The 11,805-nt window shown below is 40.8% G+C and overlaps 1 protein-coding gene across 4 annotated transcripts in view; it reads right to left on the bottom strand.

Moving 5' to 3' along the window:
• The window catches only part of KLHL5 (kelch like family member 5), an 88,201-nt gene that overhangs the window by 6,673 nt on the left and 69,723 nt on the right, over positions 1-11,805 (bottom strand). For all 4 annotated transcript variants that reach the window (XM_075194787.1, XM_075194788.1, XM_075194786.1 and 1 more), the window contains exons 5-10: positions 8,737-8,949; positions 6,746-6,932; positions 2,963-3,187; positions 2,252-2,414; positions 1,083-1,295; positions 170-341 (exon numbers count right to left, since the gene is read on the bottom strand). In XM_075194787.1, coding sequence (XP_075050888.1) covers positions 170-341; positions 1,083-1,295; positions 2,252-2,414; positions 2,963-3,187; positions 6,746-6,932; positions 8,737-8,949 — 1,173 coding nt within the window. The remainder of the gene's footprint in view (positions 1-169; positions 342-1,082; positions 1,296-2,251; positions 2,415-2,962; positions 3,188-6,745; positions 6,933-8,736; positions 8,950-11,805) is intronic.

Here is an 11,805-nt window from a genome sequence, read left to right as displayed (position 1 = left end):
TCTGAGGTACCCCCCTTGGATCTAGAACGGAGAGCACGGACATACAGCAGGCACTGTGGAGAGGAAGAGCATTGCCCCGCAGAGCAATTGTCATGTTAGTAGGAAAGTAGAATACTACAAACCTATTATGCTTTTTAATTTGCCATAGTAAATTCACAGCTTTACTGACCTGTGTCCATTCATTTGTTTGTGGATCATAAGCCTCCACGTTATTGAGATAGCTCTGTCCATCATATCCACCGACAGCATAAAGCTTGTCACCCAGCAGACAGACTCCTACTGCATCCCTGCTAATACTCATGGAAGCCACGGAGGTCCACATGTCTGTTTTGGGATCATACCTAGAAAGTTACATCATACATGACATATACGTGCAGCACTCACATGGTAATGCAACAGTTGTATGTTTAAGCTATTCGAGTCCATCTTTACACTACTGTGGGATAATCATGATGGCTATCTATTGTCATGTGATCGTCTGCACTGTTAATGGGATCTGATGCTACAGCGAAGGCAGCCATTCTGTACACTGCACTAATATTCATGGGAATGCAGCCTATCTATTTACTAGAAAAGAGGGACCATACTGAGGTATAAGGAACAGAGTGCTTAATGTCTTAGTGATGTTTCCTGTTGCCAGTGAATTGATATACTGCATCCCATATATATTTGTTCAATCCACAAAATGTCTGCCTCCTGTATGTAGGCAATGACATACTTACATTACCACCTATACATGTACGCCCTCAACCCCCTGAATACTCCTCCATTTTTCCCAGGGCACACTGACCAAAAACCATGGCTGTGTGATGCTGTGGGGTGGCGAGGGGGAAGGACCAATCAGAAGCCGCTATTATGAGCATTACCGCTTTTGATTGATCCTCCCACTCGCACATTTTGCTCCGCAGCCAAACTTAAATGCTCAGCCACTTAAGTGGTAGTGCAGCTTTAAACTGCAGAGTCAACTGCTCCATATACTTTTTTTGTTTGGTTATTGTTTAAACCTACAATAATTGCACAATATGCATCATGAAAATTGCAAAGTTATTATGTTTCTGTGTTCCAGGTTATATAAGCATTACCTCTCTACACAATCGGACAGTCGCGAAGTTAAGTTAGAAGCCGGAGCATCATGTCCTCCAATCGCATACAGGAAACCATTCCATGTGGTGACTCCAACTCCCCCCCTTCTCTTTGACATCTGCGAGCACAGGGTCCACTTATTGGTGTGAGGATCAAAGCATTCTACAGACTTGAGGCACGAACTTCCATCCCGGCCACCCACTGCATAAAGCCTGGAAGACAATCAAACCAACATGTGCCATTCCGTTCAGTGGATCTCACAAATGGGCTGATAGCCCAGACATTTGCAGTTAACATGAAGAGGAATGTGAACATATGCTGTTTAGGCATTAATGAGAATGGAATGTCCTGAAAAGACAATGATTAAACAGATTGCAGCAACAGCAGCTATATTGGAACACTAGATGGACCAATTGGTCCTTACCTGTTGTCAACATTCTATGTTTCAATAGAGTACCACTACCCAGAAACAGAAGCCATGGCTCGACTTATAGTAAATATCTGTATTTTTACAAACTACCACACCTCCCTAAAAATTGATGTATATGGTATCACAGATATCTATATTATAACATGGGACTTCAGTAGCCAGAATATACAACAGAACGTGAAGCACATTTTACACTATTGATACATTCATGTTTACCCCTGATGATGACACTATGGGGTGGAAGTCAATTGGCCATGCTACTGCTTAAAATAACGCGGCTTGCGCACTATTACCGATATTACGGTAATACCGTGCATTATTATCAGTAATACAGTAATCTTTAACGCTGGTTTTTGCTCGCAGCTCAGGGAGCCACAAGCAGAAATCAGGGTTAAAATTACCATATTAACAGTAATATAATTAATGCAGAGTTAAGCGTGGCCGAATTGAATCCCCCCATGTATTTATGTATTCCATTTGCTTAGGAAACCAGAAAGGACAAAAACATTGCAATATTCAAAGTCAAAGAAGGTCATACAATGTAACACAATACAACCAAGATAATAAGTAAATCATATAAAATGTAGGTAAATCATGCAATGATGAGAATTTTTTGAAATATATATTTAAATATAGATCCTATATTTTCAACAGAGGACAGACAAACTTAATTTGGCTTATACATATTTTGTTTGATACTGAATACGATAAAGTATTGAACAGTGTTTATTTACTCACTTTCCACCTAGGACGGCTACACCAACAGTGCTCCTGGGAGTTGACATACTAGCCACGAAGTTCCACTGCCTAGCCTGAGGATCCCACCTTTCCACTGTGTTCAGGTAGCTCCAACCATCGTGGCCACCAATAGCATACATGGGACCTTCTAAGACTGCCACACCTATTACACAGAGTATACATAGGTGAATATGTTTTACCAATACAATTATTACCCTGTTCTAGCTTAATGGTCCTATTAACAAAGGAAGAGAACAGTATTGGTGTACAGGGTCACAGTACCACCAAGCAGACACTATTTACCTGTGTACATGGTGCAATCGGGATACATAGAAATAGGCGATTGTCAATGTTACAGATAAAACCTCAATGTTGTCTTAGTTACTAACATGGCACAGTTGGAATAGTCACTAATTCAAATTAAAGTAGGGATGTGAAATAATAAGAATGAAAAGAATTGGTCCAGTTTCTCCAATTATTCTTATGTTGTCTCTTCCAACTTGCCCCATTTAATCTTTCATTATACAAATTGTTTCTAAGGCTAAATGTAATACAGAAAACACAATGCTACAGTATAAAGCTGACCTGTTATATAGAAATAACGTTATAAATGCTGTAACAAGATACAGTAAATAATCTATTAGTCAACTTAAGTCAAATGTCAATGTGAATTTTTGGACACTTTTAGAAGCATTGGACCCCTGTGCTTACCAAGGCCGTGTCGATGTGTAGACATGGGTGGCATAACACTCCATGTTTTTGTTTTGGGATTATAACACTCCACAGTATTCAGCGTCTTCAGTCCATCTCTCCCACCAACAACATACAGTTTGTCGTCCAACACGGCAACACCAAACTGTAGCCTCCTTCCATTCATGTTTGCTACCGGTGTCCACAGGTTGGTACGCAAATCATACTTTTCAATACTGGTAGCTCCTAGACAGGAAGAAGAGCATTTAAATTATTCATTCTCGGTAAGTAGTTTATTTAGGCTTACATTTAAAAGTACACTCTAAGTGCACGGTCAAATGGGCAATTTAGAATGCCACAGTTTAACAACCAGGAAATGATGATATGCTCCATCAGTGGAACATTAAAATGCATGGGGAATCACAGCGTTTTAAATCATCAGTCTGACACTAGCCTTCATAGAGTATAGTACATTCTTAATGCCAGCTGTTATTGTTGTTGTGTATGTACACATTTTTAACCCCATCACTGTACTGTTAAAAACTAAACGTTATAGGAAAAAGCCATACTGAAAAGCAGATTATCAATGCAGGCCTTAAGCTTTAAAGAGGTCCTGCCTGATGGACAGATGGGCACAAACTTATAATCTTCACAGTTATTAATAAAGGGCTTGTTTATTCTTAATAATTAGGCACCAGCTCTAAATATGATCCTTTACAGGTGTTTTTTTCTAGGATATTTATTTATCTATATTTATTTACCTTTATTACACAAATGCATTTTTGTTTGTATGCCATGTTTTTTGCTTTCGTGTAAACAATAGTTGTGATAGAATTTGCGTGTATACATATTTAGTAAATATTTTGGTTTGTTACTATGAAAAAAAAAAAAAAAAAAAGAGGTCCTGCCATGCTCCTGTTTATATACGAAGCGGAGCCTGGGAGCGTTGTATAGATTAGAATTGGGGATGGCCCAAGCAGAGCTCTCGCATTTGGTTTGTGGGCAGTGTTTTCTATACTCTTCCCCGAGCAGAGTAAGCATAGAAAAATTCATTTTAATGATTAATGCTTTCATTTCTTAAGGGCACATTTAAATGGCAATATTGGTTCACAAATACATAATATATTTATAACTTAATATAAAACTTCCCACATATAATTGCATGTAAATTTGCTGTCTACCGCACTGCAAGTTATTTCACTCTTTTAGTAGCCATTTTAAGCTAAGAAAAGCTGACTACAATACCAATCATAGGTCTTCTGCTAGCCACATACAGACAGATGTATCCTTTCAACCCAATCACAGACGGGATTTGTGCACAATGTAGATACACACTTGGTGGATCAAACTGCGCACATCAGCTTACTGGTATTGAACGTATCACAGATGCATCAGTCAGCCTATGATCACACACACATAACAATGCAGCCATTGGTCAATGAATGAGTCTGAACTTAATCAGATTGATTCTAATGTCATTTTTCTAACAGGCAAAAGGATCATTTGCAGACACAACATGCATGTGCAGGGCCTGTATTACTGACAGTAAGTCCAGAGTGCATAGGGAAAAACCTTCCCCATTATGAACGCCTTATTTCAACTATATTCAGCTCTGGGAAGCTCCCACAATGTTCCAGAGATAACCAGCAATGCTATTAGCAGCTCTTTATATAAACCAACTGGCATTACAGGATAAGTTGTCTAACAGACAGCAACAGTAAAGAACATCTACCGCCATTGTACTGAAAGAATGAACATTTTTTTTAAATCAGGTAAAATTTTATTGCATTTTTTCCTTTAAACAACAAGAAAAAACCCAACACAGTAGGTTATCCCCCCAACTATACCCCATACAGTGATACAAGTATTGTCAAGTATATGTACACCATGCAGTTAGAAAAAGCAAAAAAACATTGACATTCGCATTTCCAAGTAAAGATATATAAATTTTTCCAAGATATAGTGAAATAATGGTACAGCTTTGGCAATACAAGATACAATCGTTGATCTTAATAACATAATAGGCGGCTGGATGTCTGCCCCAAGCTTCAATCAGGAGAGTTCCACTTCTCTCAATCCCTCCGTGACATACGGGGATATCCTCCATCTATACCATATTCTTTCATACTTATCCACCAAATTCCTGCTGGTATACATGAACCTTTCATGCCCGACTGTATCGTTAACAAGGTCAATCCAGCTATTCAATGTCGGACCTTCTGGTGCCACCCATTTCCTAGCTATCACTACCTTTGCCAGCATGAGTAACGTATTGATAAGCAATCTAATGAGTCTACGAGTTTTTTTATTCAGGCCTAAACCGAATATACAGAGCCTTGGAGTCAGGGCATTCACTCCCACCTCCAATCTTTTAATACAGTCCTCCACCTTTCCCCAAAAGGATGAAACCAGCGGACATTCCCAGAGCATATGCCAGAAGCCCCCCTCCTCGCTCCTACATTTGGGACACAACACTTTCTGGCCGCCACTGAACTTAGAAAGCCGAAGAGGGGTGAGATATGCTCTGTGTAGCAGAAAAAATTGAACTTGGCGAAATCTAACTGATGCGGTGACCTCCTTTGGGCTACATAACACCATACCCCATGCCTTATCACTGAAACGCCCCAGATCTCCCTCCCACCTGCATCGCAGCTCCGGCAAGCCCCCTTCGCCAGATCCTTCCACCAAAATTGAATACATAAAGGAGATTTGCCGCCTCTGGCCCAACTTTGACAGTTGCACCCTTAAGGAATCTGCGTTAAAGCTCGGAGTAGCTTCCCGAAACTGCGAGGCCAGAGCATTTCTTAATTGCAAATATATATAAAAGTAACCCCTAGGTAGTTCATGTAGTGTCTGAAGTTGCTCAAATGAATATAATATACCATTCTCATACAATTGTCCAATGTGTGTTATATTGTAGTTTCGCCAAGCTCCAGCCCCCTCCATCTTAGTCAGCTCTTCAAAATCCAAATTGTCCCATTGTGGAGTGCATGGATCCAGATCCATTCCACCTCCAATCTGGGATGACAATCTCCAAACCTTTATGGCCTGTGTTAATAAAGGGGGGTCCCTCCCAACTTTTCTTCCGGCCAGAAGAAACTGCACACGTGTATGACTAGATCCTGTCTCAGAAACCAAAAAATCATGCAAGTCTAGACCCAGCCTTGACCTAAACCAAACTTCAATATGTGCTAACTGGGTGGCAAAATAATAAAGCCGTAGATTCGGCAAAGCCAAGCCCCCCGATCCTCGAGAACGATATAAGGTAGTGAGTTTAACTTTTGCCCTCCTGCCTGCCCATATCAAAGAAGCCATAAGACGTTCTATGTAACGGAATGTACTATGGGGGATATAGACCGGCGACTGCTGCAAAACATACAGAAACTTTGGTTGAACTATCATTTTGACCAGATTAATTCTACCTGTGACCGACAATGGCAGCTGCTTCCACACCCCAACTCGGCTCCTAAGGTAATCAATCTGAGGCTGGACATTACGCTGAATATATTGACCCATATCACTAGAAATCCAGATACCAAGATAGAAAGAATGAACATTTAAAACAAATTGAATGTCTAATTAACAGTGACGTTTTTCACTTATTCATTTAGATTTCTGTAGAGTTAATAATTATTCAACTTTCAGAGGCTAAATTGTGTGCACGACGGAGGAATTAGCTCGCACCAGTAATGTATCTTACAAAGGCTCAAGAAGAGGATTTCTTTCCATTCCTAAACTACACCAGGCATTAATATTACATTTATTTCATTTCTAATCTTTAATCACTGAAACACACAGTTGTACCTTTTGTTGCATCCATTCCCCCAACAGCAAACAGCACCCCCACCGTAGACTTCCTGGGCTTCGTGCGAGGGCTCTGTAACATAGGTCTCCTCTCAGGCAACAAATGGTATTTCATGGCTTCCATTATCAGCTTCTGACACTCAATGTCGTCCCTAAATAGTGCATTATTCTCCATGTCTGCAAGAAACTAACACCAAGACACTATGACATTGCATATTCCTCCAGACCAATCGTCAGCTGTGAGACTACAATGATATTCATGAGGAAGCCAGTGGTATATTATCCTAAAGATGAATAAATAGGTTTGAAACATCAATGCGCATGTGTCACCTACAAGATCTTCAATAATACATAAAGCCAATGAGAGTCTCAGGCATTAGGTCAATCTGGTTAGTAATAGATCTTTCTGTACAAGTGGAATTGTATTGGTATTATTCTATGTATTACTGTCATTTAAATTACAGACCTGATCTTGCCACACATCCTTGGAGCTAAATAACATAGAGGGAGAATAATGGATGTATTTTCAGTCTGACTTTGCAGGATTTAAAAGACTGGGGTGTGTCCGCCTTCATATCCTCTACGTAATAACACTTCCCTATTTGTGTCTATATTTATCATACAGGCAACCTAGCCGCCTGCCTAGTGCAGACTAATCAGGAATTACATATTGTAGAACTGCTTTTATGGTCACTATATTTAAATTTTTCTTTTCATTTTCTTTTTTGTTACTTGTTCTTTAACCGAAGCTCCCTGCTCCATTATTATTACTGGAAAACATTGGTAGTTGGCAGAAAGGCATTACTCAGTGGTGTATCTTTTGGGCACTGGGCCCCAGTGCAGGTGGAATTCTGGGCCCCCATTCCCTGCCTCCTCTTCTTCTACCTGCCCGCATCTAAAGAACAGCAGAAGACGGGAAGGGGAGGGTGAAAAACACAACACGCACATTCTAAGATACTGTGAGTGCGCCGCACAGTGACATCACTGCATAACGGTGACACAATATTCTAGAATATGAATTCTGCTATAGAATACGGAACCTAATCAGTAGTTCCTGGCCCTAACACTGCACTTTCTGGATGTCCATGTCACACGGTTGCCATGTCTGTGGCGTCGTCACTGTAGTTATGCCACGAATACAACTATGTGTGGTTTACAATGAATAACTTATGGCGTATACACGAAAAGTGCATAAAGCAGTGGTGTCTTAATATATCCCAGAATGTCACGGCTCAATACATAATTACATCCTGGGACATAGTCCACATTATAATAATGTGTTTTTCTATGTGCTAATATAAGGTCCAGGTTAAAATTCTCAAAAAAGTGTGAGTAATAATTGGCACATTTTTAATTCTAACATTGCCCACAGACTGTCCAGGTTTGTCACTATTCTATTCAGGTAGCTCATCTGGTGAATAATCATTTGCATTGCATAAAATTAGTGTCAGAACAGAGTCCATAAAAAGCTGATGCAATACATAAGGTAATTGGCACAGTGTCAGTAAACACTATTTTACACACAGTGCTTGTTAAGAAAAATAAATCTTACAATTGAAAATCCCAAACTATAATTTCCTACAGATTTTGATTCATACTTGCCAACTCTCCCGGAATGTCCGGGAGACTTCCGTATTCCGGGTGGGTCTCCCGGACTCCCGGGAGAGTATGGCAGCATCCCGCATCTGCCCACTTCCTAGTGAAGTAGCCAGAATTAAATCCAAAATGCCTGAGAATCATGGCATTTGGCAAAATAACGCAAATTTCTAAGCCCCCCCCCCCCGCACGCCCACCTCCTCTGGCAGCTCCCGGACGCCGAATGTCATAAGTTGGCGAGTATGTTTCTACTATGTGTAGTATAATGTATTCTTATAAGATTCTACTAATACACAATGCACACATGACTTCATGCTTATAACAACACTTTTCAGGTGTCCAAGACAGCTTTTGAACCCTATAAAATATACTGAGAGCGCGGTGACGTGATGTACCTGTGGTGACAGCAGAGGTAACCGGATATAAGCAAGCAGTTTATTGAGGTCACGTCTCCTTTGTTCCACGTCGTGCCGGACCCAAGTCAGAAGAGCGTTCAGAATGGTTTCTTCACAGGGAATATTCATATCATCGCTTGCCAACAATTTAGCAATTTCTGCCCCGGGCAGCAACAGAAACTCTTGATTTCTTATTACTTCCATGAAATGTTCCTGCAAAGAATGAGTAGAAAGTTATGTAATGGATTTCTGTGAAGTGTATGTGCAGTTGTTGATAATTAAACCAATGGGGCCAGAATAATTAGCAGTTGTGAAGTCTCTATTATGACAAAAACTTGTTGTAATATTCACACACATACGTACGTTACCGTGTACAAGCACTTTCTGTAGAACTGACATTAGGGCCATTCATGAATAAAATGCTGGTCTTTTCTCTCTGTCTATGCAACAGAAAATTTTGGATAAACAATATACAGAGCCTTTTAAGCTGAATGTATTATACACAATTCCTTGTGGCTCATTTCATTGAAAATAACTGCACAATGAGCAATTATTTTAACTGCAGTGGACCCTGCCTCTGGCCTGAATGCTAACCCTCCCCCATCCCAATATGACTTCTTAAGGACTTTATTCTTGCTTATTTCTTTAAAGCAGAAATCTTTTACTTTTTTTGTGAGGGTTCCCCAGTATGTATAACTGTATTCCATCTTCTCCAACCCTTCGACTTCAACTTATTCCTCACAACCCGTCCTCTCAGGACTAAGCAGCTTGGACTAAGCGCCTCTGATAGCAACGCCAGCAAAGTGGTTCTCACCTTGGAGCAACCAGCACCATGACAGTAACAAAGCAGGTGGGGAATATGGCACAAAAAGTTCCCTTCTAGTTTAATCGTGCAATTCTTATAAGAAATTAACCAGTTTGTAGCCATTTTTTAAAACCGAGTGAGATAAAGCTGTAATATGTGGAAGATAAAGAAATGCTCCACTTTCTACCTCCCCACACAAAACTCATGAATTGCTTAGTACAGTCCTTAATGCCTAGTTTAGTAAGCCTAATGGGCACCACCTTGATAGGGTAAGCCGGATTGGGGAAATAAATTGATTTGAAGACCTTCCTTGCACACTGTTCGAGAGTGACTTTGGACCATTCATCCATATTTGGTTCAGGTTGTTCAAGTTATTTGGATGACTCCTGTGCACCTCAATTCTCAAATAGTGACACAGATTCTTAATTGGATTAAGATCAGGGAGTTGACTAATCCATTGTAGGACAGTCAACTTTTGGTTCTTGAGCCACTCCGTTGTTAGATTAGTTTATTTAAGGGAGGACATAGCACACTGCATTCACAATTCTATAATAATTGGTATTCACTTGCTTGCTGATCTTTCATCTCTCACAATGTGACTGTAAAGCTTCCTGTGCAGCTATTATCAGTTCCATGGTCTACTTTATTCAGGGCCGGATTAACCATAGGGCTAACTGGGCTATAGCCCAAGGGCCTATGGCATCCAGGGGGCCCTTGAAAGTGCTCAGCAGCAGTATTGATCGGTCGGGGGCGGGGGCGCCCCCAGCCCGATCAGTGCTGCTGAGCACTTTCACTGCAGTACATCCCCGGCGCGCTGTAGTCTCCTTACTGAGGAGATCTCGTGAGTCTCACTCTCACGCGCCGGGGAAGGAGGTAAGTGCCGTGGGTAGCGGCTCGGATCACCGGGGGGAGGAGGGGCGGCTCAGATCACCGGATGGGGGAGGGGCGGCTCGGATCACGGGGAGGGGGGGCCCTCACGGGGGAATGGAGGCCCCCTTAGCCCAAGGGCCTCCATTCCCTTAATCCGGTCCTGACTTTATTGCTAGGACCATGTCTCCACATGATGTTGAATCTGAAAGTAAATCTGCTGTCTGTGGTTCACTACTTGTGTTCTCTCTTCATTACTGTTCTGGTGCGTTTTTTTCTCTCATTTACTGCGCTTCGATTTACATTTGCCGTCAGATTCAGGAGATTTTAGTAAAGGAATGCCTAATGCAGGTGTAGAAACTCTCCAAGAACTCACATGTTGTGCAGCTTCACACTACCATCCGGAACCCCAACATCCAGTGTACATACCTTTTCACACATGATTTCTAACTGCTGGCTCATTTTTTGTTAACTAACTGCAAAGTAACGTCAAATTGTCACATAAGATTAGATTGATTACATTTTAGGATTTGTTGAGGACTAGAGGATTATTAATTAAGTCCTGATACGTAGAAACAGAGATTTGAAAGAGGGTGTACTTTATTTGTCATATGACTGCATACACATATACAGTCACCCAGATGCACCCTTACTCAGTCATCGTTCTGCTTTTGAAGACACTTATTCTATATTTTACCTATGCTTAGAGGTGTTACCGCTGATCCTCTATGTGTTGTTCATTTCATCCATCTCTTTATCACCGCCCTTATTTTATCTTATTGACTTATCTACATGGCGATTCACACCAGAAACCCAGCAATAGAGTGTTCTATAAAGCAAATTATCCTTTATTGTATAGGAAGAACAGAAAAGCTGCATTTTAACATGGGTCACATCCATTGCAATGCAGGCTGACTGCAGAGTAGTTTAGCAGTGTACAGACCCCGACATCGATATGATTTTGCTACAAAAAATTATCTTGTGTGTATAGACACAGACACTGCTATACAATGGATGGCCTTTCCCTCATTGATACTGTTACTTCCCTGTGTACAATCCAGTGCCTAGGTGGTAGGAGCAGTATATTTTTCAGAGCATGGCATTGCTACAACTCTGCACAACCTGCTCTGACAGATGGATATTAGATCTACGCCAGAAGCGTACAAGTCTATCATAATTCTTCCCCTCAATGTTTCCATACCAGTTTCCAGAACACATGATTATCTGTAGACAACGTCACTAATTCCTAGCAAACTAATGACCAGCACTAAGCAGTTGGCAGGCTTAGCTGGAAAATGGCAATATCCTTATATCATGTACATCCGATATTTTCACTTCAACCAAACTTTTCTAAATAAAATTTATCATACAAGGATGATTAGGAATGGATGGAAATG

This window comes from Mixophyes fleayi, chromosome 1, assembly GCF_038048845.1.
Source record: "Mixophyes fleayi isolate aMixFle1 chromosome 1, aMixFle1.hap1, whole genome shotgun sequence".
NCBI lineage: Eukaryota > Metazoa > Chordata > Amphibia > Anura > Limnodynastidae > Mixophyes > Mixophyes fleayi.
Note: the sequence above shows the minus strand (reverse complement) of the source record. Positions and strands in the feature narration are given on the sequence as shown.